Source organism: Pezoporus wallicus, unplaced genomic scaffold (genome assembly GCF_028554395.1).
Source record: "Pezoporus wallicus isolate ANWC-B61680 ecotype Strahan unplaced genomic scaffold, APGP_CSIRO_Pwel_v1 contig_2144, whole genome shotgun sequence".
In the NCBI taxonomy this organism is placed as follows: Eukaryota; Metazoa; Chordata; class Aves; order Psittaciformes; family Psittacidae; genus Pezoporus; species Pezoporus wallicus.
Window position 1 is genome coordinate 200488 of NW_026640952.1, and position 27935 is coordinate 228422.

General features: G+C 41.0%; 1 protein-coding gene across 1 annotated transcript in view; it reads right to left on the reverse strand.

Moving 5' to 3' along the window:
- Positions 1-27935, reverse strand: part of MAP3K9 (mitogen-activated protein kinase kinase kinase 9) — a 57729-nt gene that overhangs the window by 15279 nt on the left and 14515 nt on the right. The window contains exons 3-4 of the mRNA XM_057421359.1: positions 9265-9445; positions 1926-2074 (exon numbers count right to left, since the gene is read on the reverse strand). Coding sequence (XP_057277342.1) covers positions 1926-2074; positions 9265-9445 — 330 coding nt within the window. The remainder of the gene's footprint in view (positions 1-1925; positions 2075-9264; positions 9446-27935) is intronic.

The window sequence follows — 27935 nt, forward strand, 5'->3', positions numbered from 1 at the left end:
AACATATGGGCGTCTCTCAATATGCTCACGCTATCATTGCTTTAAGGGGTCACTGGATTTCAGATACACATTACTGCAGCATGAGGCAGGAATTGTAAAGATTTTCTAAAGTTTCCTGGACCTTAGAGCTGGAAAAAACTAAACATGCTTACAAACATTCTGGTGATGTCTTAAAAGACTTTCATTCATCAGTTTCATGGATTGAAATACACCAAGGAGGGCCTGTAATTAAAACGAAATAACACTTCACAAAATCCGTGCAACTGGTGAGGCTTGGTTTTGCAGGTCTTTTCTTTAATTTTAGCATTACTGAGATTTTGCACTTGGGAGCTTCGGTTTCAAAACTGCTGGTATCAAAATGCAGGTATTTAAGCATCTGGTCAGGTTCCAGGAGGCATAAGCTGGAACACATTTGTGTTTATGGATTTCAAAATTGCTTCTCTTATCAAAATAGAGTACTGAGGATGTTAAAGAGCACTTTGAAGGTCCCCTGCTGCTGACTAATTAGTGGCAATGTGCAATACAGCTGGACTGTCAGTGCCATAATTCCTACTTCTTTAACCCAGGTTTTAAGCATGGCAAAGCAAATGTGACCCAAAGTAAAACAAAACGCCACAGCCAGCCAAATGCATGAATGAATGAGTTAACAGGATAACTATGCAGGTGGCCTGTGGCTTTTACTTTCCCAGGCCTAGATTTGCCATTATTTGCACTAATGAGGACAGTTGTAATATACAAGTCTTTTCTGTAAGGAGGGAAAGTTCAGCTCTGTTGTCTCAGCAAAGACCACCAGAGCAGTCATTCAAAAGTAAAAGCAGCATTAGGGAAACAAGAGTTCACCCGAGATGGGAAACAACCTGTCTGAAAAACAGTTTTGGTGAAGGGGCAGAAAGTAATTGTTTTCTTGTTCTCTTCTTCCCCCTGCACACGCAGAAGCTTAGTGTTCCAAAGCCACGTGGGTGCACCCCTGTGCTGCTGGGTTCAAGCACTGGCCATGAGTCTCTACCCTAGTTTCCCAATAGAGGGCACTATTTTTAACCCCAGCAGCAGATAACCTTACTTATGTTTAAACAAATCCAGGGCATTTTCAGGGAACCATGTCAAAATAAATTGCCCTGGTATAGCACTGAGCTTGTACTTGCATTAACCCTTTCAGATGCAGTTTGTTGCTTTATATTGCTTCTGAGCTACCATACCTGCAACTTGGGAATAAGGTCATTGAAAAACACACTAAAGGCACTACTGTGAGAGAGAGAGGAAAGGAAGGAGGGAGGGACGAACAACTGAAGCTCAGGAGATACATAAGTAGTTGCAACAGCCAGCAGAGCAGGTCACATAGGTACACCCAAAAGCTACCTCACAGAATCCTTTTTAATAACTACAGAAGCTCTGATAACAAACTCCTATATTACTTTCCTCCATATATAGCCTACTTTGGGCATGAACTATCTCCACACACAAAGCAGAAAATCACATCATTCTGACTGATAATATGGGTTGTTTTCAAATGTCAAAGCCGCATTTAAACCCTCTCCCTGAAATGTCAGTAGGATAAAGTTTCATTCCAAACCAGACACTGCCTAGCAAGATGTTTGAGCTATGAATTTCAAATAAAGTTGAAGACTTCAAACTAGACCAATATATGGTAAGTTTTGGTGTTGGTGAGTCTTCAGTACTAGAAAACAAGAAGCTAGATGACAACAGCAGTAGCCCCCATTTTCCTACAAAGCCAGCTGATCAACAAATGGCAGGGAAATTACTTTCACATACTACCCTTGCAATAGAGTAACTGTCACAGCAACACTAACAGTCAAGCCTAGCTCCCATCATAACCTGCACCAGTGAATAAAGCCAAACACAAGGAGACAGTGCTCAACGGCACTCCAGATACAGCACAAACCATACTCACATCGCCGCTGGCTTACCTTCCATGAGTTTGGCAAAAGGCTCTGGACAGGTGGAAGGGATTGGAAGGGCAAGTTTATTCATGGCAACACCATATGCTACTGCAAGACCATCAATTCCTCGGAATGGTACTTCCCCAGTTAGCAGCTCCCAAAGCAGCACACCGTAACTACCAGGAAGAAAACAGAAAAGACAATAGGTATTTGACTTTAACACATTCATGGTTAAGCAACAAAAAAGTACCTGAACCCATCAGGGCGGGTCTGGTATACGAAGAAATAGCAGTTTACTGGACAAGCTCCTCATGGCTGCCAAGCTGGTAAAGTGCCTTATTTTACCTGCTTTTTTTATTAAGACTGAAATAGCCATTTTTGCTTTTTAGGCAAAAATAATTTTCTCTCTGGAAACCAGGAACAGTCTGGAAAACATTAACAAAAACCTGACTAATTTAGCAAATTTCAAATCAGAAGCCAGTGAAACTCTCAAAAATGTGAAGGAGGATTGTTTGGTGGGTTGCGATTGTTAAAAATAACTGAAAAATACTTCTTCAGAATCAACTTGTCCTTAAAATGTTCTATGAAATATTAACTATGATGTTAAGGAAATAGTTCCAGGACTGTTCTTTCCCCAGGTATATGATAAACAACCTATCCTCAGAATATTCTCTCTGCTTCTAGGAAACCTGAGACAGAGACAGCTTCATACTTTGTGGCCTTACAGTTTTTTCTTCCGTTGACCTGTCATATTCTCTTCTGAACCCATTTACCATGTTCTGTGGTAGTGAACCCCACAAATTTAATGACACATTACCAAAAAATAATTGCACGTGTTTGGTTTGGGCTTGTCATTAGGTAATTTTATTTGCTTCCCTGTGGTTCTTTCAATACAAGAAAGAATGAACGTAAATTCCCTATCAACTTCTTCCATGCCATCCATGATTTCACAGGCTCCTACTACATCCTGCCTAAATCATATTCCCTCCAGCTCCCAAAATCCTATTCTAGATAAATCCTAATCTAGTTACTTTCCTGAAAGAAGCCATTTCATATCTTTCATTGAACTCAGCATCTTCTTTTGGAATGACCAAAATCACAAAGTTTTAAAGATACACAGAGAGGCACAGTATTTCCTGTTTTCTTCTTTCTTTCCTATTAAATTTTAATTTGCCACTTGTCTTTCTGACTCCTTACAACATGAGCTAGGTTACCCACAGTAACTCCAATATCTTTTTACTGAATCATAATAGTAAAATTTAGAGTCCATCACTGTACATGTGAAATTCTCTCCTCTGTACTATTTTGTATTTATTACCATTTCATCTATTTTATCATTCATTACAGTAAAACTTTTCCTCAGCTCTCTGCAGCAGATTAACTTTTCTTATCACTAATAACTTGGTATTATCAGCAAATGTTACCTAGCCATTTACTGTTTTTTTTCTAATCACCTATGATTATGTTGAACACATAATTCCCCAAGAAAACTGATTTATTCCTCTAGTAATTAAGAACTAACTGATGAGAAACAGACCTGTCCTCTTTTCCCCATCAATTCACTTTCTTTAAAAGCTTTTGAAGAAAGATTTTGTTTTAAGTTTTCCTAAACCAAATATAGCATAAGCGATCTTACCACTTGTCCACATACTCAGTAACTCCTTCAAGAATTCCCATTTTTTCACAGGATCTGATTTCCTGCTAACAAAAGCTGACTCTTCCCCAGATACGCTCATATGTCCACCAGGTCCTCCCTCTTTAGTGCTGTTTCTACCATTTAGCAGAACTCAAAATCAGACTTGCTGATCCTCAGGAAGCTCTTAAGACCTGTCATCATGTCTGCTGCCTTCCACTTCCTCTAGCATTAAGGCAGCTTTAAGCAACATATTACACAGCACAGCTCTGTCATGTTCCTGTAGAAATCTTCAGTGTCACTGTAAATTCCAGCAAACTGTTACTGCCCATTTTATCAGTCAGTTTTAACACCTCTGTGGACAGTATTTCAGCATGAGATGTCCTCTAGCTCAGCTTCCCTAAAGAGAAATCTTAAAAAGCTTAAAAAGCCCCTCTTTGTTCCATTACAGCAGACACAGGTCACTAAGTGGCCTGTACGCCATATGTTCTCCTGCAGTGTTTTCACCTGTGCTGCATCTGAAAGCAATTTATTTGTTCTTATGGTTTTCATAAGACTCTCCTCAAAATACTTTTAATTTTCTGGAGTGTTTTACATTCAACTTGCCGGCAGTTAAGTCCATGCCTACTTTTTCTCGTTTGAATACAGGTTCTTCCTTTTGAAGGATGTCTCTTCTACATTGTCTTCTTCATTCATTTAAAGTCTTTCCTGTGCATTTCTCTGAGCTTTAACATAGCATTCTCAAAAGATAACCATGTTCCATGTTCTCATTTTATTGTTTTTAAGCAAAATTCCTCAATGTTGTCATTAATATCCTTCATATTAAACATTACCGTAACAGACTGATTTTTCTTAACTGGTCTGGCAAAGATATTAAATATAAGTATACATGTATTTTGATCACAGTCACATTGTACAGTTTCAAAAGCCTCTCCTAAGCACACCTGAAGACCAAATGAAAAGCTGCTTCTCCTAAATGCTCCCTGCATAGCTGCTCCATGAAACAGCAAATTCTGAAGCTCAGAGATTAATCTCTTCTTGTTTCAAAGCAGCAAGTGCCTTAACCATTTGGGAGTAACCAAAGTTTTCATTATTTCATTGCAACCTGTACCCTTTCAATCTTCCCCCCAACCCATCAAGTTCATTGTAACTGCTGCTGTTGGACAAGCTTAACTCTACTTTTCCTATTTAGATATGGAATTTCAGTCACTAGAGATCCCACCTTTGCTGGTAGCACGTTTCTTTCCATCAAGATTCTCAGTTCTTGACTCTTTCTCTTCTTTCAGCTCTTTCTCAAGAGCTTCATTTGAAATAAATAAATAAATGGGAGTTTAAGAATTTCCCATTTCCTTTCTGTCTTCCTAGGATTCCTAAGACTCAAAGAAAAGGAATCCTGTACTGAATATATATTTGGCCTGTCTAAATCTGATTGGTTTTTCATGTTATTCTCCGGTTTGGAAGCAAGTGTTGATTTCAAAAGGCAGGAAAAGGTACCAAAGAGTTTTGTTATTACTTTACCACTAGTCCTGAATAAAGCATGTATTAGACAGGTTTTGTAATGGGATGGTTAGGAAAGCACTATTGATGTGCTCAAAGCATTTCTTCAGTGGGGTAATTTTTAAAAAGACAAAGGAATGGACAGATTGCAGAAAAGGTCACTTTGTTTCTGACAAAGCTGAATCCACCTCTTCCTCAGGTACTTACAGTTCATTGCTGATAATACTGCTTCTGCAGAACAAGGGAAACACTGCTTTGTGGCATATGAACAACAATCATCCCAAGTGATTAAACAGCAAGTGGTTTCCATTAATTCCTCAAGCAGAGGCTTGGGAATGCCAAAGGAAAAAGCCAGAGACAGAGAGATTTATAAAAAAAAAAAAAAGGCATAAGAAGAAAGAACCAAGGGCCTCTCCTCACTCTCAACAGGGAGGAATCAAAACTTATCAAGCTCGTTTATTCTTGCAGCACACGGTAGCAATCTGGGGGCTTTAATTACAAAATGAACTATGTGATGCTGACCATGCATCCAAGTCAACTGACACCTGTATGAATAATTAACCATCTCCCAGTGAGCCAGTAATCCCTTAAACCATTTAACATCAAGTCCAATCCTACAGACTGGATTTTCAGAAAGAAGGCTGAAGGTCTTGCAGGATTTCACATGTGATTTTGCCAGCTCCCTTGTAAGTCTGTGAACTGACAAAAAACCAATAATTTCTTCTCACTGTTATTGCTCAAAAGTTTTTGTACCATAGGTTGCTCTTAACCATCTCCCTAGGTACAGCACTTTCCATGAGAAAGGAACTATTAGCCCAATAAGGAAATACCAGCAACAACAGAAACCAGAACATTAATACATTACTTTTGTTAAGAAATAAACTTCATTACATTTTAACGGCTATTAACAATTAGCAGTTTGACTGTTATCAGACTGGCAGCTCCAGAGCGGACATGTCCTGCATATTTCACAACAGTCACTTGCAACACTTGTCCCACATGAGCTTGTATCAACATTGCTAGTCAGCATTTATCTGCCAGGTACTGAAGTCTTGCCAGTGCTTCATTACACAAAGAAGACTACAGAAGCCTGCACACAGTAAGGTGTAGATGGAAATGCTTGCCAACACCTGATTCAAATGAAATATTCTAGTGACTGAAGTTCTTACACCCACCACTGAAACATCCTGATCTGCTAATCAGATGTTTTAGGTAGTTCTGGTATTCCATTCCTAAATGAAAATTAAATTCCTAATTATTTTACTGGTCTCAGAATACATACATCTTCAAAACATCTAAATTGAGGAACACAGGGAACTCAGATGAAGGTTGTGTAGTGGCTTTACATTCTGCATACCAATCATACTGACAACATGATTACCTTTTAAGCAGCGCAAGTCGAAAACCAAAGTGTGCAGCAAAGAAGAAATACATTTAAACAGTTAAAATGACAAAGAAAATTGAATTATATGTCTACTGCTTACTGTACAGTACTGGACAAACTGCAATATCTGCGCTACCTCCTCACCCCTGTAAATGCAAAGCAAATGCATAACTCTCAAACACAAACAGACTTACAGAAACTGACATATTTAAATAAAACCGTAGCTTCTTTGTCTTCTGCACAATATAAGCACAAGGTTTCTACTGTATAGCTAAAGCTTGTGGGTGCAGCACAGCAGAACTCACAGCAACAAATTTTCTCTATCAAGATGCACCAAGTGCTGTTATTATCAAGAAGCTTCGCAGTGGCCCAACCCTGCTGACAGACACCAGCATGTGTGAACATTCCTCAGCCTTGTAAATTTTTGCCAGCCCTCCTTTAGAGTGGGACAAATGAGTTTTTTAAATGGAGCTTGATACATATTTTGAAAGGAATTGCATGAAGCAGTTATTTATGATAAGATTGGCGATTTCAGTCCTGGCAAACATCTTCAGCATCTTCTTCACCTGTTTGTGCAGCAAGAACAAAAGCAGAACAAGATTTCTGTTAAAAGGCTGGGCAGCAATTCAACCAGCAGTGTTATTCTAATAAGCTTTAAAGGAAAGGTGTTGAAATAAAAGGGTTTGTGAATGCTAACAGACAGAGACAGCCAATTTTGTTGATGCTGCACAGACTAACTGTAAGGTTGTCAGGCAAAAAATTCCCTTTATTCCAGTGATTAACCAAGAGGTTGAAGTGGACAAAAGGAGAGCCAAGCCTAATAGAATAGAAAAGTTCATCCTGTTAAGAATTTCAAATTGCATCCTTGGGTGGGGACAGGATTTATTACGTGACCATGACCGCCTTGTAAAATCTAGTGCTTCAGTCATTGACATAACAGTAGTGACTGCACAGGCAAGTATTTGTCCTCTGTATACATGCCTCAAACACCATGTTCTTTTCAGCTTATTTAACTATGATTTAAGGTTTTGGCCACCAGAGAGAAAGCTTATTCAGAGACAGTATAACAGCTTCCCTAATGGAGATGACCCTCTGTGTAAGGAAGAGCACTGAGAGAAACTCAACCCATTTTCAAGGGAAGACTGGTAACTATAAAAAGAGAAAATTAGGAAAGAATCTTAAAAATAGAAATACAATATTCTGAAAATATTCTAACAAATAATTTCAGTTATTTACAATCCTTAAATCCTAAAGTGATTCACAGTCCTTAAGTCAATGACCAAACTGGTATTTTTGCACAGGTGTAGAGGCACTTGACCTACCAGTATGAAAATCACCAACTGACCTGTTATGTCTTATCTTTCTTAAAATGATATCATAGTGGTACAGAACATCTACCCATCTGTTCATAGCATGCCTGGATTAGTAAAGTTACAATCACAGGGAATTTGTCTCCCCCTTCCCTTCCTCTCCCCCAGGTTATCCTTTAAAGGCCATTCCCAGCACTGTTTCAGAGAAGAAAGAATTGAGGTTTGAGCTTGACAAGCTGTGTACAAACCAGTACTGTCATCATGTGCACAGAAAAAGTGCACAGCCTTGAGGTTTTCATTTCTGCCAGACTTTGCTCAGAATAAAAGCCTTGCTTAGTTTGTCTCAGATTAACTACAGAGGCTACCACATTTAATTACAGAGTCAATTTTATCCACACCACTAGTGCACAAAATACAAGTTCACAGGCTTATCACAAGGCAATATATTATCTATCAGCAAAATTGGATGAGGAAAATTAAACTCCCCACACCGAATCCCTGCCATAAGAACCAGACAATTCTGCCAGCTGGAATATTTCTTTATCCTGGCAGATTTCACAGAATGCACATACTTGTGTGGGAGCATTACTGGCCAGCAACAATATTTGACTGCTCTAAAGACAGGCAACCTGACATTTCAGTAACTCTCCCTCCACCAACAAAATTCCATCTACTTTATTCATTTCAGATATTCAGTACTAATTCTATGCCACACAGCATCCAGAAAAGTCATTGTTCTACAGCTGTTTACCAAAATCTGGATTTACCAGTCCACTTAATGGTCATATTCAAACTCAATTTCTAGAAGTCTATAGGCTGACCCTTATACCCCTCTCCACCAAAGTAACTCCTACTCTCAAAAATCCCGGTGCATGAATGGGAAAGACAATCTATACATGCAAATTACATCTTATGAATTACATACTCAGATGGACCTAGAGAAGAGATTCACTATTCTATATGAAATAGAATGACTATAGAATGATTATGAAAGACTAGAAGAGTGGATATAATTCCTAAGGTTATTATGAAAGTGAAAAACGTATCCATGTTGAAACTGCACAGGGAATTTGACTAACTACCGTGTGTTTATGTACATATACACCAGTGACAGACTATTACCAAAACCATAAAATGATTTTACCACCGGTAAAACAGTAAAAAAATAGTAATTTTAAGTACTTCACAGTTTTATGGCCTTTGATTATGTCAGTCAATAGCCAAATAAGCACAAAAAGTTTGGTTTAGATTAAGCAGAGGGAATTGGGAATCATAGGGTAATCTGAATGTCAATTTATAGAACAACAAAAATTTAGAGGCATGCAGGAGCTGGCTCACCACTTCCTACAGTAAAAAAAATAAAGTTTACAAGCAATGTAAAGTAGTCTGAAAATCTGATAGATGGAAAGCTGATGGATAAAGTTTTTTTAAGACCTGAATTTTAGTATTTGTTTCACCATTACTCATCCTTAAACATAAGAGACATTTCCTGGCAGGTCTGGTTACTTCTTAGTATCCAATCACTTAACGCCAAATGTATACCTCCACACATCGCTGCCTTTGGAGAACATGGAGGAGCGGATGACCTCAGGAGCCATCCAGGCATATGTCCCAGCTGCGCTCATTTTGGTAGTTTTATGCCATTCCCTGGCCAAGCCGAAATCCGTGATCTTCAATATCTTGTTGCTCAGATCTCCATTTTCCACCTTTTCGAGTATCAGTACTGGAGAAAGGGGGGGGGGGGGGGAGGGGGAATAAAAGGTATGCAGAGTAAAGCTAGTATTTATACAAAAAAGATACTCCTGGAGATCTCCCCAGTTTCAAGATTCTCCCTGACTTTCTGTTATTCAAACATACCACACTGTTAAAAGTTATTTTAAGCTGATCCCTCTATCTGACAAGTGATCTGTTGTCTAACAAATAACTTCATATTTAACCAAAATACAAAGCCCCAGAGAACAAACAGATAACAACATGATAATTTTATATAGTGCCTAGTGTCATTCTGCACAATAATTCTCTGCTAAGAGGAAGTGAACCACTGTAACTTCTAGAAATCCAGATAAGGGAAAACATTTCCTAATTAATCCTCTCTCAGCAAGCCAGTAATAGCATCTTTTTCTTGAACTGCTTAGAGGACTTTATTTTTTTAAATCCACATACACACACAGGCTGGAAATACTCTTCATGTAAACGTGTCAGTAGTGGAAGCTCTATGTACACAGTTGTTTGTTTTTTTCTTAAGTCACAATTAGATGACCTGCAATAACACGCCCGGTTCAAGACTTCATATACACCACCACGTTATAGACTCCCCCCCCAACAATATGAAACTATTAATTAAGCTGCCGTGTTTCAATGGCAAAGGAGTCTATTCCCAAGAACTTTTAAAAAATCTTAAGGAGGCAGAACTCAGGAATACTTTGGTATAAATACTCCTCGTTAGCCAGAAAGCTGTACTGTCATCCCACTGCGAAATGAGTGTAAACCAGAGGCCAGAAGTATCCACTCCGCTTTAGCAGCACCTCATTATTCTCCTTATCTTAACGTAAAGTGACCACAAAAGGTGTGCCAGCAATGCAACATCAAGCAGCAGAATATAATAGGCCACTATTAAACTTCCATAAGTAACACAGCCATGGAATGATTTTCAGCTACTTGTAAAGAACCACAAAGAAAAGAATATTTGTATTGCCATGAGTACAATGACTTCACAGTGAAAGGCATCAAACCACTAATACACCGTCATTATGCAGTTACTCAGTTTTTCATTTTAGCAGACAAAGGTTCTTAGAAAACAAGAGTGGATTTTCCCCTTTCTATGTATATGTGCACAAACTGAATAAATAAATTAGTAACAATAAGAAAACCCCAAACAAACAAAGCAGCCTACAAACAACCAACCATGGATCATAACAAAACCTATAAAAGACAAAAACATTGCAAAAATTACAGTACATATAAAAATCATCTCCATGACTATTTTTAGCAGTCCACGAAAAGACTCAAGTATCAGTCTGCAGCTAACACAGCTTTTGAGGGGAAAGGGGGAAGGGAGGAGAATAATCTCATATCCATTCTCATATTTTCCTCCAACAATCAAAATGGGATATCCCATGAAATAGAACCCAAAATGTTATTTGAACCCTTCTGCACAGTAATTTATACACATCTAAATGTTAAATACTGCATTTACTTTCATTAATCTTAAAGAGTCTTTTCTCTGAAAAAAAAAAAAAAATAATAATAATCAGCTGCTCTTTCTACAAGGTTTCAGAATTCACAAAATACTACTTCAAGACTTTCGTGGGCCAGCTCAAATTGTGAATGAACTGGACTCACGATTAAGGTCTTGGTTCTTGCTTCTATTACAAAATTCCTTTCTAACATTACTGAATGCTCCACTTCCCTAATTGCAGAAGGAGGAGGAGTTTGAGGCCTATAATTACTACTCTTCTCATTTATGAAAAAGTATATGTATTTTTATTGCCACACTTCAGTGCAGAACAGAACCATCGCAAGAAACAGGAACAGAAGGCTTCCTTTGTGCATCTTCTTCTAGCAAGCCTTTTTTCTTTCTTTCTAGTAGATGAAGGACTGCCAAGAGAAATTGCTAACAAGTCACTCACTAACTGCAAGTGTAAAAACCTCTTGGAATACACATACCAAGTTTCTTCTTCTAGCATGTATGCACTCTGCCTACAGAGTTGGCAGAATAATAAAATCTAATTTAAATTTTAATTACAGTAATATATAAATATACCATGAAGCTGTAAAGGCAAAACAAAACTTTGAAACAAACAAGCATGGCTTTAGAGTTTTTTTTGCTTTCCTCCACAAGCACAATGAGCAACAAACAAATTTGTTCACAAGGTAGATCATATTCTATTTGAATGAGCTCAATAACAAGACAGAGCACCAGATATCACAGTTGAATTGTACCTACCTTTCTGGCAAGAGGTTATTTAAATCTAATTACCTCGATTTGTATTAGCTTCTAACAAAATAATTAGTACTTACACAGATCTTTTGTATCCATGAACTTGTTCTTTTGTCAGATGCACACTAAGTAATATAAATTACCATGACAAAAGACCACAAGGAAGGACAATGAAAGAGCTGGAATTTTTGCAAGTCCTTGATTCCTTAGTTACATCCTTGGCACCCCTCCTCTTTCCTTGTAAAAACTGCTTGGGATAACAATCCTGCAATCCAAAATTGTAAAACTTAATTTTAAGAATCGTATATCTTTCCAGAATCTGTTTCAGTTCTTATCGTGGTCAATATCAACAGGCTTACTCGTAACTGCTAGGAATCTCCCTAGCCCATTTGTCAGATTTTCAAACCAAAAACCTTGATTCTCCCTCTTGTGTTTGTTCAGATTCAATGAATAATCTTATAAACAGGTGAAATATTAATTCCTTTCAGTTTCTTCCTTAAAAATCTCTTCCACGGAGAACACAAGCCAAGTTGCTAGGACACTGCAAATGCATTTCATTCATGCTAATCAACATGGTTTCATTTGCTTGTGAGCTTTATTTACAACCAGTTATTACCTCTTTTTTAATACTTTGAGTGCAAGTTCTCTTCTGCAACTCATTAGTCTACCACAATAAGCAACATACTTCCTACACTTAGATTTAAAATTCCCCTCCATCTCTGAACAGATCTGATCACTTACGACAGAGCAGCCGAGTGATCAGCCTAACAAGAATTCAGACACAAATACAGAGCAACTACATCAAAAAACACAGCTAATCTAACCAAGGCAGTAAATATTCTTATTCTGGTGTGTTGATTTAAAATTTCTGCATGAGATAAAAAGGTTTTTCAAAAGGTAGAAAATCGAATTGAAAATATTCCACATTCCCAGCCTTAAAAAAGATGAATTGTTTAACAGCAAAGATACTGGGCCTAGTTTTCAGGCAACTAGGGAAGAACAAGAGCCAAGTCAGCAGAAACATGCAGAATGTGCGTCAGCTTGTCAGCTGGTGGATCCCATTGCCCTGTTTCAGCATGGCCCATGCAAGTGATCTTTTCCTGTGTGCATGCAGTGCCAAGTTGTAGATGAAGGTATGCTATGTACTACTGTTCCTAACAACTGAAAAGCATCTTTTCCCACTGTAACAGAGGCTAAAAGCTCATCTTAAGTAGTATGGGTAAGAGCCAACTGGCAGTGTAGAAAAGGGACTGATGAAGCAAGCCAGGTATTACAAATACATTCAAAAGGGGAATTAAAACACGTTATAACAGCTTTGAGGACCCAACTGCTACAGCGAAACAACTTAATATAGCAAATCACCAATACCGTGTTCTTTACACACTTCAAGTGCAAAGCAAAGCACAGTGTCTTCAACTAGCATGAAAAATTGTTAGCATCTTTAGATGAAGGGTTATCCTCAACACCTGTGCTTATAGAAGCAATAATCCATAAATGCTCACATACATTTTTATATATTCCTGACAGATTTTTAACTTCTCCTCTGGAAAATAAGCATTTGACAATGAGAAATTAATGACAGCTCAAACGAATTCTGTCTAGCAAGAGAACTCTTCCATATCTCAAGGTTTCTCAGCTGAGACAACAAGCAGTATGACCCAAATAGGCCTTGGTATCACCTAGCAAGACCTTGCCCAGATCAGGCAGTCATCCAGATACAGCTACATGTGATTTAGATGTGTAATTTCAACCACTGAGAATTTACTAGTAATTTTATTACCATAAGTACTCTCAAGAATCATTACTGATAATGATTTGACCCCACTATGTAATGTCTTGAGAGACAGGCAGACAGCAAGTTTTGAATGACAACAGTCAGTTCAGACATGCTAGGTCTGAGTTTAAGAGAGATACAAAGGTAAAAATTAAACACTGGGCCTCCTCTTATCTAGGTTATGATGAAGACCAGTCTTTCTTCTTTGAAATGGAAATGTCTACTGAGGTTCCCCCATATTATCTGAAAACATCTTTCCTGCCTTACAAGAAGTGTTAAGGATATTTGACGAGGCCTTCTACAGGCAGCTGAGAGCGGCCTCACAGTCACAGGCTGTGGTCATCGTGGGGGATTTTAACTTCCCTGATGTTTGCTGGAAGGACCACTCGGCAACCCAGCCGCAGTCCAGGAGGTTCCTCCAGTGTATGGATGGTAACTTCCTCCTGCAAATGGTGGATGAGCCAACCAGGAGAGGAGTGCTGCTGGATCTCATCCTCACTAACAAGGAGGGTCTGGTCGAAGCAGTAAGGGTTGAGGGCTGCCTTGGTTGCAGCGACCACGAGATGGTGGAATTCAGGATCTTGTGTGGTAGGACCAGTAGAATAGCAAGTAGACTTGCAACCCTGGACTTTAGCAGGGCAAACTTTGGCCTTTTCAAGCAATTGCTAGGGGAAATCCCATGGGCAAGGCTGTTTGAAGGTAAAGGGGCCCAAGATAGTTGGTTGGCATTCAAGGATTGCTTTTTCCGAGCTCAAGATCGGAGCATCCCGACACGTAGGAAGTCAAGGAAGAGGGCCAGGAGACCTGCGTGGCTAAATAGGGAATTGCTGGGTATGCTCAAGTGGAAGAGGAGAGTTTACAGGTCATGGAAGGAGGGACTGGCCACTTGGGAGGAATATAAGGCTGCTGCTAGAGGATGTAGGAAGGCAGCTAGGAGGACTAAGGCATCCTTAGACTTAAACCTGGCGGGAAGGGTCAAGGACAGCAAAAAGAGCTTTTTCAAATACATGGCAGACAAAACTAACACCAGAGGCAATGTAGGCCCACTGATGAACGGGATGGGTGCCCTGGTGACAGAAGATACAGAGATGGCAGAGTTACTGAATGCCTTCTTTGTCTCTGTCTACTCTGCTGTAGGCAGTCCTGAAGAGCCCTGTACCCCTGAGACCTTATATGAAGTCAGGTCAACGGAGCGGTTTGCCTTAGTCGATGAAGAATGGGTTAGAGATCAGTTGAGCAATCTGGACATCCATAAATCCATGGGTCCAGATGGGATGCACCCGTGGGTGCTGAGGGAACTGGTGGAAGTCATTGCTAGACCACTCTCCATGATCTTTACCAAGTCTTGGGAAACGGGAGAGGTGCCTGAGGACTGGAGGAAAGCAAATGTCACTCTGGTCTTCAAAAAGGGCAAGAAGGAGGACCCGGGTAACTATAGACCGGTCAGCCTCACCTCCATCCCTGGGAAAGTGATGGAACACCTTATCCTTGGTACCATCTTAAGGCATATCAAGGATAAGAGGGTTATGAAGGACAGTCAACATGGCTTCACCAAGGGGAAATCATGCTTGACCAATCTCTTAGCCTTTTATGAGGAAATAACACGGTGGATGGATGATGGCAGAGCGGTGGATGTGGTCTACCTTGACTTCAGCAAAGCATTGGACACAGTCTCCCACAGCATCCTCACAGCTAAATTGAGGAAGTGTGGTCTGGATGATCAGGTAGTGAGGTGGACTGCAAACTGGCTGAAGGAGAGAAGCCAGAGTTGTAGTCTATGGGGTGGAGTCTAGTTGGAGGCCTGTAACTAGTGGAGTGCCTCAAGGGTCAGTACAGGGACCAGTATTATTTAATATATTCATCAATGATTTAGATGAGCGAATTGAGTGTACTATCAGCAAGTTTGCTGATGACACTAAGCTGGGAGGAGTGGCTGACACGCCAGAAGGCTGTGCTGCCATCCAGCGAGACCCGGACAGGCTGGAGAGTTGGGCAGGGAATAACTTGATGAAATATAACAAGGGAAAGTGTAGAGTTCTGCATCTGGGCAGGAACAACCCCAGGTTCCAGTATAGGTTGGGGAATGACCTGTTAGAGAGCAGTGTAGGGGAGAGGGACCTGGGGGTCCTAGTGGACAACAGGATGACCATGAGCCAACACTGTGCCCTTGTGGCCAAGAAGGCCAATGGCATCCTGGGGTGTATTAGAAGGGCGGTGGTTAGTAGGTTGAGAGAGGTCCTCCTTGCCCTCTACTCTGCCCTGGTAAGATCCCATCTGGAATATTGTGTCCAGTTCTGGGCCCCTCAGTTCAAGAAGGACAGGGAGCTGCTGGAGAGAGTCCAGCGCAGGACAACAAAGATGATTAAGGGAGTGGAGCATCTCCCTTATGAGGAAAGACTGAGGGAGCTGGGTCTCTATAGTTTGGAGAAGAGGAGACTGAGGGGTGACCTTATTAGTGTCTATAAATATATAAAGGGGGAGTGTCACGAGGATGGAGCCAGGCTCTACTCAGTGGCAAACAATGATAGGACAAGGGGTAATGGGTACAAACTGGAACACAAGAGGTTCCACTTAAACTTGAGAAGAAACTTCTTCTCAGTGAGGGTGACGGAACACTGGAACAGGCTGCCCAGGGAGGTTGTGGAATCTCCTTCCCTGGAGACATTCAAAACCTGCCTGGACACATTCCTGTGTAACATTATCTAGGTGTTCCTGCTCCAGCAGGGGGATTGGACTAGATGATCTTTTGAGGTCCCTTCCAATCTCTAGCATACTGTGAATTACTGTGAATATTTTCATTTCAGACTCCTGTGAGGTTTCCTGAAAAGCACAGAGAAATAAGTGGACACCATATAAACAAAGGGGTGGGTTAGGTAACCAATAGCAATAAATCAATGCTTACTGGTTTGATGACAAGACTAACTAGCAGAATAGTGTAAGGCAGAATTCAAAGATCATTTGACAAGACAGTCTGGTGTAGTCCTTACTGCCTGACTTTACAGCAATTAATCGAACAACCGTGTATTGCTAGAGATGAGCAAACATATTTTCAGTACAGGTTTCCACGTACGTGATGCTTTGGCTTCTGCTGAGGACAAAACAAGTTTCAGTAACAAAGAGGAAAGGCAGCGCAGCATGGGTTCCTTTCATCACTAACTTTACAGCATTTTCAGTCATCTCTGAGTAGTTCAGACCTATAGGTGGCAGTTGGTAGTCCAGTCTCTGAAGATTTAGAATATCCTATGCTTGGGCTGTAGATACTTCACGGACAATTATCATCATGCTCACAGTACTAACTGCAGCACCTAGGCCTGTAAGACCATCCTAGCTACTAAACAGCCTCTCTTACTTGTATCCTTTAATTTGTCCTTGTTGCCATGAGTGAAATCAGCAATTGAGATGCATATTATCAGATAATCATCCTTAGTTCACAAGTCCTGGTATTTACCCCCTCCAAATCACAGTATTCTGGAAGAGCAATAAAAATTTCCACAAGAATAGGTCCAGTTACTTAAGATATGGTCTATTTAGTTGTTCTGACTATTGAAGCAATAGTTAAGGGGCCAGAGCTAAAACAGACTCAAAGTTCACAAAAAGCATCTTCAGTACATTCTGCAGCACTGAATGCTGACCATTAACCAGATCTTTCACTGTGTCTAATCCTCTTTAGCTAGTAGGCAACATCAGATGCTGAAACAGAAGTGTCATTAGAGATTTCCCTGATACAACTGGAGTTTCTCATTCCAGTCTCAATTTGCACAAAGGGTAACGGGGAGTTAATTCAGCTAATGCTGGTACCATTAAAAGATGGTTTCTTGGTTGGCAAGGCATGGGGAGAAGAACTGATGACGTACCCAAAATCCTCCTACCCTTGTCTGTGATTTGAGCTAGAAGCTTTTCTAGCAGAGTTGGAAGTGGTACAACTTCTTGAAGTTGGGTGAAGCCTGTTTACATTCTTCAGTTTAAGTATCATTCTGTATGTGTACTAATAGCTAGCAGGCTTTTGACAGAATCCAATGTCAGCCTTACTGAAAGTAACCAAGTCTTCAGAAGTACACAGATCCCAGTGGTAACAGATCCCAAAGGAGATTCTCAGTATCATGAGTCACAGCTGTGTATCAGTGACATCAAGAAGAATGGGCCAGGGCCAACTCAGCTGCTTTTGCTGTTTAAACAAACATTTATACTGAAAATAGACCCAACAGAAACAGACCCACTGAAGTATGACTGACACAACGGTATCCAACATTCGTCTCTTCCACCTGCTAGCCCCCATTCCACATAATTATGCTTTACTAGAAAGACAAAACCCTCTTCTTTAGCATTCAAAGCAATGAAAAAAAGTAACTTGATTAAGATTTCTAAGAAACCATTATATCTTTCAGCCTTTATGTAGTTGCTGCTACTGGATCTTCAGTTCTCTGTCATTCATCACAAGTCATTATGGAGATAGCTGCTCTGTGGGGCATTAGTGCAGGATTATTTGATAGGACAGAGTTAAGGCTGCTGTTGGTCTAACAAGACGTTAAAGGAAAGTTCCAAAAGTGGGGCTTCATGTTAGAACACTGAACTTCCACTAGGAACTCATGAACCTGCACTGGTGTGTTTAGGACTGGGAATACATGTACCTAGGACTAATCTATGTCCTTTCAGAGGGAGAAATCACTGCAGCAGAAACACCGAAACCTGCAGCTTTAAAATTTTGTTACTGCATGTACCATGAGATGAGATACACAAATCCACCATGCCAAGGTAAAGACATGGGTATAAGGCTGTATATCCTTTGATCTAGTTATACCTACATTTTAATAAATCAGAAGAGGGCCATGTAAACCACATCTAATATATCCATATTGCTCCTGCTTTAGTCATTGCAGTAAGAAGCTTAAAACTGCTGCACGAACTTTGGGGAATATTCTCAACTTTATTATAGTGGTCCAATGCAAATAACTGCACTGTTGATTTTTTTTTTCCTGATTAACTTATTTGTATTACATGTTCTTTCTTCTTTCCAATTATGGTGGAAGCACTGATGGTCTGGACCTCTTTCCTTCTGCCAGAATATAAAAATTTCTGTCCCTTTCCTTTAATTTTCTTTTTCCCAAACCCATCTATTTTTCTTTCAAACACACTCCTCTACCCTACACAAACAGATAAGCCATCTGCACTCAATCTTTCAATCTAATCACTAAAACAAACATGATAAAGCTTTACTTAGGTTTTAGGTTGATCACTTTATAAAACCTCAGTAATACACCTCCTGTTTTTCACCCAGCACTATACTACCTCCAGAATGCATGAAAAGATAATTTAAAGAAGTAGATTACTTTCACAGGAGGAAAGTTTTCACAAGGGAAATGAAGAAAAAAATTTTTGGCAACTAAATTAACAGCTGCTGTTCCCCTCAAGTTACACCAGCAAAGCCAGAAAACATGCTATAACCTCTTCTCACAAACACAAACTTCGGAAAGGCAGTAACACCGTCAGATTATTTTTCTTCTTTCTTTTGGGAGGGTTATTTTAGTTTTCAGCTACACTTTTGGACAGTTAGAACTGTCCAATTCTTGGTCTCTGGTGACCCAAAGTAGTGGGAAAGAGCAAGAAGAGCAGAATAAACACTTTAACCCATGCTGATCCAGTTGCTAGGAACACCAAAGAACTGGTAGAAAATGGCTCCTCATTCCAGCTCATTGTCAAAATTAAGTGACAAGGCAGCAAAATACAGTCATATAATCGCCTTTTCCTGGTTCCTCAGCCTAGAGAAAGGATTAGGTTTATCTGCACAGTGTAATGCTGAACAGAATACTCCTTCACTTGTGCTGAAAACTGACTCATCGCTTCTGAAGCACAACATTCAGGGAGGAACTACTACAGTGTGATCACTCACTGCAAAAATAGCCCATTGTTACACACAAAGATAGAGGAAATGGGCTGCTGTCTACTGCACAAAACAGTGTGAACAGCCAGGCATACCAGCTTCAGGTTCTTTAACTACTCTGCTGTTGTATTCCCAATTTATAATAAAGAACTTCCTGAGGCAAAACCTGACACCGACAAAATACCAAGGAAAGCAAGATTACATTACAATACCACACAACAGTTAAGCACCAAAGTTGCCCTTTGCCTCCGTATTTCACGACAACTGCTGTATCAACAACTTCATGCTCCCTTTCCCAGTCCAAAGTGTATGTATTAAGAAGCATGGAAGAAATTGCAAAAAAACCTCCAAGACTTTTTCTTGCATGGTCCAGCTTAGGGTTCACACCAAGTGATGCTACTCAGTAAGCCTGGCACACAAGAACAGAAATCTATTAGCAAATGAACATTGAGCCTGATAAAAATGGTTACAATAATTAAGTGAAGGGAGAATTAAGTAAGAGAGGGACTAAGTGCAATATGAACTGAAAGCATACAGAAAGAAATACGGAAGGGAGCAGGCTGGAAGACAAGGTTCCCTACTGTAGGGTTAAAAAACCTGGATTTGTTGCCTGTGGTAGGCCAGGATATATCTCTAACTTGATGGATGGTTGCCGGCTTCACATTTAACTTCCATATAACTTTCCCAAAATTGAGACAGTACAGTCATATTTTAGTGCCAGAATACCTGCAATTTTTTTTTTTTATTTAAACACCACAGTCCTAGGCAGACCATGAAACAGCAGGGTTACCACCTAGTCATAAAGCAACATTAACTCATGGGTTCTATTGTTATATTTTGAAGCTTTATCCATTCTTCACTGAGCCTACCATTAACAGTGTTTTTAGCATGCTAGGGTAGACAGCGGTGCTTTGAAACAGTTGGAAGAACAATCTGAAGAAAATATCATAGCCTTGTTTGCCAGAAACGTAAGAAAATCTGATTATGAAGGTACTTCAAGTTAGCCTTAGCTTAAAGGAAGCTCCTGAACCTAGAGACACCAGGGGTGGTGGAAGTCCCAGGTGAAGCCCTAACTGCAAGCTACCAAAAAGACACAGCAACTTAGAATAATAGAATCATCAGTGTTGGAAAGGACCTTAAGATCATCAAGTTCCAACCCCTCGCCATGGGCAGTCACATCTCCCACTAAACCATGCCACCCAAGGCTCTGGCCAACCTGGCCTTGAACAACGCCAGGGATGGAGCATTCACAACCTCCCTGGGCAACCTATTCCAGTGCCTCACCACCCTCACAGCAAAGAACTTCTTCCTTATATTCAATCTAAACTTCCCCTGTTTAAGTTTGAACCTATTACCCCTTGTCCTGTCACTACAGTCCCTAATGAAGAGTCCCTCCCCAGCATCCCTATAGGCCCCCTTCAGATACTGGAAGGCTGCTATGAGGTCTCCACGCAGCCTTCTCTTCTCCAGGCTCAACAGCCCCAACTTCCTCAGCCTGTCTTCATACAGGAGGTGCTCCAGTCCCCTGATCATCCTCATGGCCCTTCTCTGGACTTGTTCCAACAGTTCCATGTCCTTTTTATGTTGAGGACACCAGAACTGCACACAATACTCCAAGTGAGGTCTCACAAGAGCAGAGTAGAGGGGCAGGATCACCTCCTTCGACCTGCTGGTCACGCTCCTTTTGATGCAGACCAGGATACGGTTGGCTTTCTGGGCTGCAAGCGCACACTGAAGCCGGCTCATTTTCATTTTCTCATCAACCAACAACCCCAAATCCTTCTCCGCAGGGCTGCTCTGAATCTCATCTCTGCCCAACCTGTAGCTGTGCCTGGCATTGCTCCAACTCAGGTGTAGGATCTTGCACTTGGCATGGTTAAACTTCATAGGGTTGGCATCAGCCCACTTCACAAGTGTGTCAAGGTCCCTCTGGATGGCATTCCTTCCCTCCAGGGTATCAACTGAACCACACAGCTTGGTGTCATCGGCAAACTTGCTGAGGGCGCACTCAATCCCACTGTCCATGTCAGTGACGAAGATGTTAAACAAGACCGGTCCCAACATCAATCCCTGAGGGACACCACTCGTTACTGGTCGCCAGCTGGACACTGAGTCATTGACCACAACTCTTTGTGTGCGGCCATCCAGCCAGTTCTTTATCCACCGAGTGGTCCATCCATCAAATTGATGTCTCTCCAATTTAGAGAAAAGGATGTCATATGGGACAGTGTCGAATGCTTTGCACAAGTCCAGGTAGATGACATCAACTGCTCTGCCCCTATGAATCAGTTCTGTAGCCCCACCAGAGAAGGCCACCAAATTGGTCAGACAGGACTTGATGATGTAGAGTAGAGAAGACCTGAAAAACCCAAAAGGTAGTGGAAATACCTGAATATCTGTGTCAGTGCACTTCAGTAGTTCTGTTCAGTCTTCACCAAAGTTAGCACTGCTGTGGGCTGAATGCTTTGCCTTCCAAGTTTCCAGGAATGAGTAAAGTAGTCACATCAAGACATGAGAAAAAACTCCAGTAAGAGGATTTAGCCCACAACTACATCCCACTCACACCCATTCCCAAGAGCCCTTACTCATTGTTTCGTGCTGTATTCTGTTTCCTCAGAGCCACATCAGCTGGTTACAGTCCAAGACAGAGCTTGGACTCTCTCCTGGTTAGTCCAAGAGCTAAATGGCAGCAATGGTGATGGGTGGGTAAGAGTGACAGGAGGAAGAACTACAAATTGGATAAATGTCAACTTTACTATTTTACTTGGCATGGAAATATTTCATTCTAATATCATGCATTTCTGCTGCAGGTGGGTGTTTCTGCAGATCAGCCCAGAGCAACTCAACCACCTACAGCGACAAATTTGTTTTCCCATAGGCCTTTGCTCATCTGTTACTCTACAATCACCGTTTTCAACAGCAATAAGGTCAAGAGGCAGCCTCAAATTGGGAAACTAATGCTTACCCTGTCATAGTTGGAGTGTAAAAGACCATTGCTGCAGTTGAGCACTCATTGTGGGTAGGAATATTACATACAATTCCTCCTCCATCCTGAAAACAGAACAGCTTACCATGGTTTCATTTACCAAAATGCAAAACGGCAAAAGTGTTGTCAGATAGTGGATAAGCATCTGCCCATCCACTTACTCCATTTAGATAATTCAGGAGAGGTATCAGATGCTTAGTCCATCAAACCCCAGGTGCAAGAGCTTTACAGAAAGAAAAGAACAGAGTAAACCTTTACAGAAATCAATTAATGTTTTTTCACTCCAAGATCCTTAAATGCAAAACGTGATCAGGGTTTCAGCTGTAAAAACTGCAAGACTTTTCCATGGTAGGATTTACAAACATTTGTCCTGGGCTCAGCAGTAGCAGTCATTTTTCTTCTTCTTAGTAGCTGATGCAGTGCTGTGGTTTTGACTTTCAGCCTGGGAACAATGCTGATAACACCGATGTTTTTAGTTGCTGCTCAGTAATGTTTATTCTGACCAAGGACTTTCTGAGTTGAATGCTCTGCCAGGGAGGAGGAGGAAACTGGGAGGAAGCAGAGACAGGACACCTGACCCAAACTACCCAAAGGGGTATTCCATACCACAGCACACCATGCCCTGTATATAAACTGGGGGAAGTTACCTGGAAGGGCTGGATCACTGCTTGAGTGGGGCTGGGTATCGGTCGGCAGGTGGTAAGCAGTTGTATTCTCTTCCCTTTTTATTTCCCTTATCATTATTATTATTGGTGGTAGCAGTAGTGGTTTGTGTTACACCTTAGTTACTGGGCTGTTCTTATCTCAACCCGTGGGAGTCACATTCTTTCGATTCTCCTCCCCATCCCTCTGGGAGCAGGGGGGGAGGGGGGGAGTGAGAGAAAGACTGCGTGGTTCTGGGTAACTGGCTGGGCTTCAACCACGACAGTTCTTTTTGGTGCCCAATGTGGGGCACGAAGGGTTGAGATAACAACATCTGACCGGAATGTGTCTAATCATATTTGTGATAAGCATTCATTGTTCCGGATTAATAGTCACTTGTCACAATGCTGATTTATTGGCTCTCAAAGTTGTTGCTCTTGATCTCATAGTTTCAGCATGTCCTACCTTACTTACAACTGCTATTTGCTGTCTCAGTGTTTATCAGCTGGGGGGCTTGGGCTAAGGTTCTTGTTTCACTATACTTTATGGTAATGACTTGCAATACAACAGACTCATTGATCATGAAACTGCTCTGGCTTGTGTTCCCAGTGTGGTCACCACCTCTATACTTTGTGAGGTATATAACAGAATTGTTATATTACACATCCTTTTTCCCCTCCTCTGGTGGTCAGCCTATGAGTGAGACATTCCCACACACCCTAGTGACAAGTACAGCAGCTACTCAAAGTCTGACTACAACAGATAACACAGCTACTCCAACTCCAAGCACAGCAGCTACACCAACCCCAGCGACAAGTACAGCAGCTACTCAAATTCCGACCACAGCAGACAGTGCAATTACTCCAGCTCCAAGCACAGCAGCTACACCAGCGCCAGTGACAAGTACAGCAGCATCATTTGAGAGTTCTGAAGGTTTTGAATGGCCTTTGGGTACCCCTGAGACCTGCCTGCTGATTGTGATGAGGATCAGCATGTTGGCACACATACAGACTGTGTTTTATCCACAACCATTTCGTCTGATCTTGAAAGTTAAGTGGAGTCGTGTTTAGGTCTTGTCTAGGGTTAGACCATGATATAGGTGGACCAAGAGATTTTCTCCAAGGCTGGACAGTCATGAGTGGCAGGGTGTATGGGACAGTATGGGCGAGCATCTAGTCAACTGGGCCCCTCCAGTGCTTTGGAAGCACTGGAGATGGAAGGCAGGTATTTGGAGTCCCCAAAGACTCCCCAGTTATCTTCCCCTGTTATTTCCCTTACCTATTATTATTGGTGATAGCAGCAGTGATTTGTGTTATACCTTAGTTACTGGACTGTTCTTATCTCAACCTGTGGGAGTCACATTCTTTTGATTGTCCTCCTCATCCCTCCAGGAGTGGAGGGGGGCAGGAAAGTTGGGGAGTGAGCGAGCGGCTGCGTGGTTCTGAGTTACTGGCTGGGCTTAAACCACGACAATCCAGACCTGTATGAGGAGGCACTACCATTAAACTTCTTCCTGCAATACAGCGGAAGTCTCAAGTGCAAGAGTTAAAGGAAACTGAGAATATTTCCATTTCCGAACAATTCCAAGTTTATTAAAAAATTGCTTTACACAAGTTTCAGAATTCAGCTAAAGGCTTACTGAAGCTGACAGTATGCCAGAAAGGAAAAAAGGACTGATTAATATCACAGGATCCAGACTCTCCCACCCACCCATGGCAGAATGTGTCCAAAACCAAGCCAATCTGTTACAGGAAACCTCATCTTGAACACAAGAATCTCCTCATTCAACCCCTTATGTTTTCTATGGGTTTGTTTTTCAGACCACAGAATAAAGTTCTCTGAGGTAGGAGTGCTCTGGAGGCTCTTCCTGAGAACTTCTACTCCGAAGGGTCCATGAACACTAAAATATTAATCCTACACCTAATTTTGAATTTCTTCCCTGACACACACCCAGTGGAATTTCACAACTGGGATGGCCAATTTCAGTTTACGGTATTTTTTTATACTCATCTCCTCACAATCTAGGTATAATCTTTGCTTTGTCCAAATCTGTTTGACTGCCTTCTAAATTGTTGTGGTTTAGACCCAACCGGTAACTCAGCACCACGCAGACATTTGCTCACCCCTTCCCTTCTACTCTGAAAAAACACAATGCATTGTGAAATCTTCAGGGCTTTTATTTAGAAGGTACTATAGCAATAGCAAATATTAACCATAGTCCTATAGGTTTTAAACTATGTTTGAAGGAGAAAAGTGTCCTTTGATCAAACAAAAATGCTATTGCATACAAGATGGCTTCACTGAACTTGACAGAATCATGGAATGATCTGTGTTGGAAGGGACCTTCGAAGACTGTTTAGTTCCATCCCCCTGCCACAGGCAGGGACACTTTCCACTAGACCAGGTTGCTCCAAGCCCCATCTAACCTGGCCTTGAACACTGCCAGGGATGGGTCAGCCACAGTTTCTCTGGGCAACCTGTGCCATGGCTTCACCACCCCCATAGTGAAGAGTTTCTTCCTAATATCTAATCTAAATCTCCCCTCTGTCATTCCTCCTTGTCCTGTCACTACAGGCCCTTGTAAAAGTCCCTCTCTGGAACTTATCGAGATTGTTCCAATCCCATTTTTTCCCTCCCATGAGTAAGCAAAACTTCTCAAGATACATTTCAGCTCAGATGGTGGTGGTGGTAAATACCAGATGTTAGATAAAAATATAGCCTTAATATACTGCTGCATTGTCAGGGTGTCATGGTCTCATATAGCCAAATGCTAGCTACACTTTATCTAACACATCAAAAAAGCATCATGATTGCAAAGGAGACAAGCTTGCCAGGTGTTCTGTTTTTTTAAGTCCTACTGGCAGTACACTGGCATAATGCCTTCAGGACAAAACTAAGCTTTTGGGAAAGGATTTCAAAAACTTGCTCCAAAATGAGACCTCATATTGTAATGGATTGCCAAAATCTAATTTGCAATTTTAGCTCTACCTTCCTTAGTCAGCCTGCACAGCTTTGCTTCACAAGTATCCAGATAATAAGCAATCTGCTCTTGATCCTTCATTCAAAGTACTTAAAGTGATTAACAGATCTGCACACGGATTGAGTCCGGGCTCTCTGCATGCAGCCTTTACCCACCTTCTGTTGGGTACTCTGCCGTTCACTTCAGTAGGGCTGCATCTTTAGTCTTATGCACCACAAACAAATATTTGAGTGTTTCACAAGATCCTTAAGAGCACAGAATTTAAACCTCACTCAAAATTTCATATATTAGAAGGAAAACCAAAGAACACAAATACTGTCCCGAGTAACATGCAAGTATTTCCCCCTTTTTATTACTAACCATCCAGCAACTACACATTAATAAAACTAAGACACCTTGGAAGCAAAAGCTTTTTAATTACTGAGTGCACATGAGAGTTCAGCAAATCCACCAAGCTGGCCAACTGTCCTCTTCTATCAACCTAGAGGAGGTGATGGATGTGGCAGCACAGCAGTTCTTGGATTTTAAGCTGTGCAGTTCACTAACTCTAAAGAGCTAATGCATAATGGGGGAGGGGATAGGAAAGGCCTCCACAGCCATGATATATTTAGAATCAATCCTTTCACCTTTTTTCAGCCAAGCTGATAAAAGTCTTATCATTTTAGTGATCTGGTACAAAACTCACTGAACGCTCCTGGAGAATACTCAGGTGAGTTTCCTAGAAAATGGAACAGCTCTGGTTTCAGACTATATCCTGCCATACTGCTTGCACTGGAACAACCTTCCAGCTCAGGCATGGATTACTGTACTCCTCATAATCAGCTAAATGCTCTAAGGAAAAAATGTAACTTCATCTGTACCCAACACAATGCTTAGCCAGACCATATCAGTTTGAAAGCTTGCAACAAATAGAAAACTGTATTAGGCAACAACAAAAAAAGGAAAGAGATGAGCAGAATTGCATGAAAGACATACATTAATTGTTGCTCAAGAGACTGCTTGAAAAGAGATTTAATAATAATGCTGGTTCAATGGGAGCCATTTCCAGGCAAATAAAACCATGAAATTCATGATGACAAAAGTAGCGCAAACTGTTTTGCTTTGGCTTCAGCTAAGACATCCCTGTGAAACAGACAATAACACCAAGTACTATTCATTCCTGAAACAGGCTGGTACTCCTCAGTCTAAAAGGTAAGGAAGACAAAAACTTCACAGACAGCAGCAAAAACCACACCAGAAGCTGAGGGAGTTTTTTGGTGATTTGGTTGGTTGGTGGTTTTGTCCTGTTTTTTAAATCAGATGTAACTAAAAAACCTTAAAAAAAGGACAAGAAGTGTATTTCCATTCATCAGAACAAATATTAAAAGGGCTCTGTGATGCACAGTCAACACCAAACTACAGATGACAACAGTGAAATTCAGACTTGATTGAATACTGCCAAATTTTACCTTAAGCTGAGCAGTACAAGATGCCAGCTGCTGAGAAAGAGGGCAGTCCTGCACTGTTGCACATGAAAGTCCATGCAAAATAACAGCTCATGCAGTAAAGCTATCAGAACACTGTTCACTTTTTGATGTGTTAGATTTCTGTTGGTTTTCTGACTCAGCTTTCTCAGTGATCACTAAAGTGACTACACAGTACCCTGGTGAAGCGTTAAGTATATCCCCCAGGTATCAGATGACCATAATCATATCAAAACCACACGCTATGTGACTGATTACATCAAATAAGAAAAAGCAAATCAATAAATCCAAGGGCAAGATTGAAAATGCTTTAACAAGCAGAATTAGGCATATCAAGTTCCATTAATCAAAGTTATGTGATTTCCTTATTTTCAGGATCCTTGGACAATGCAAAATGAAAACCAACTAAGGACTATTCTCTCTAACATTTTTTCCTAGGCCCATAGTCAAAGAGGATGGACCACGCGGCCTGGTTCATATACATCCCACTGCCCTCTTTACAGCAAATATCCATACTACCACTTTATAGTGCCTCGAGAACAACCCAGGA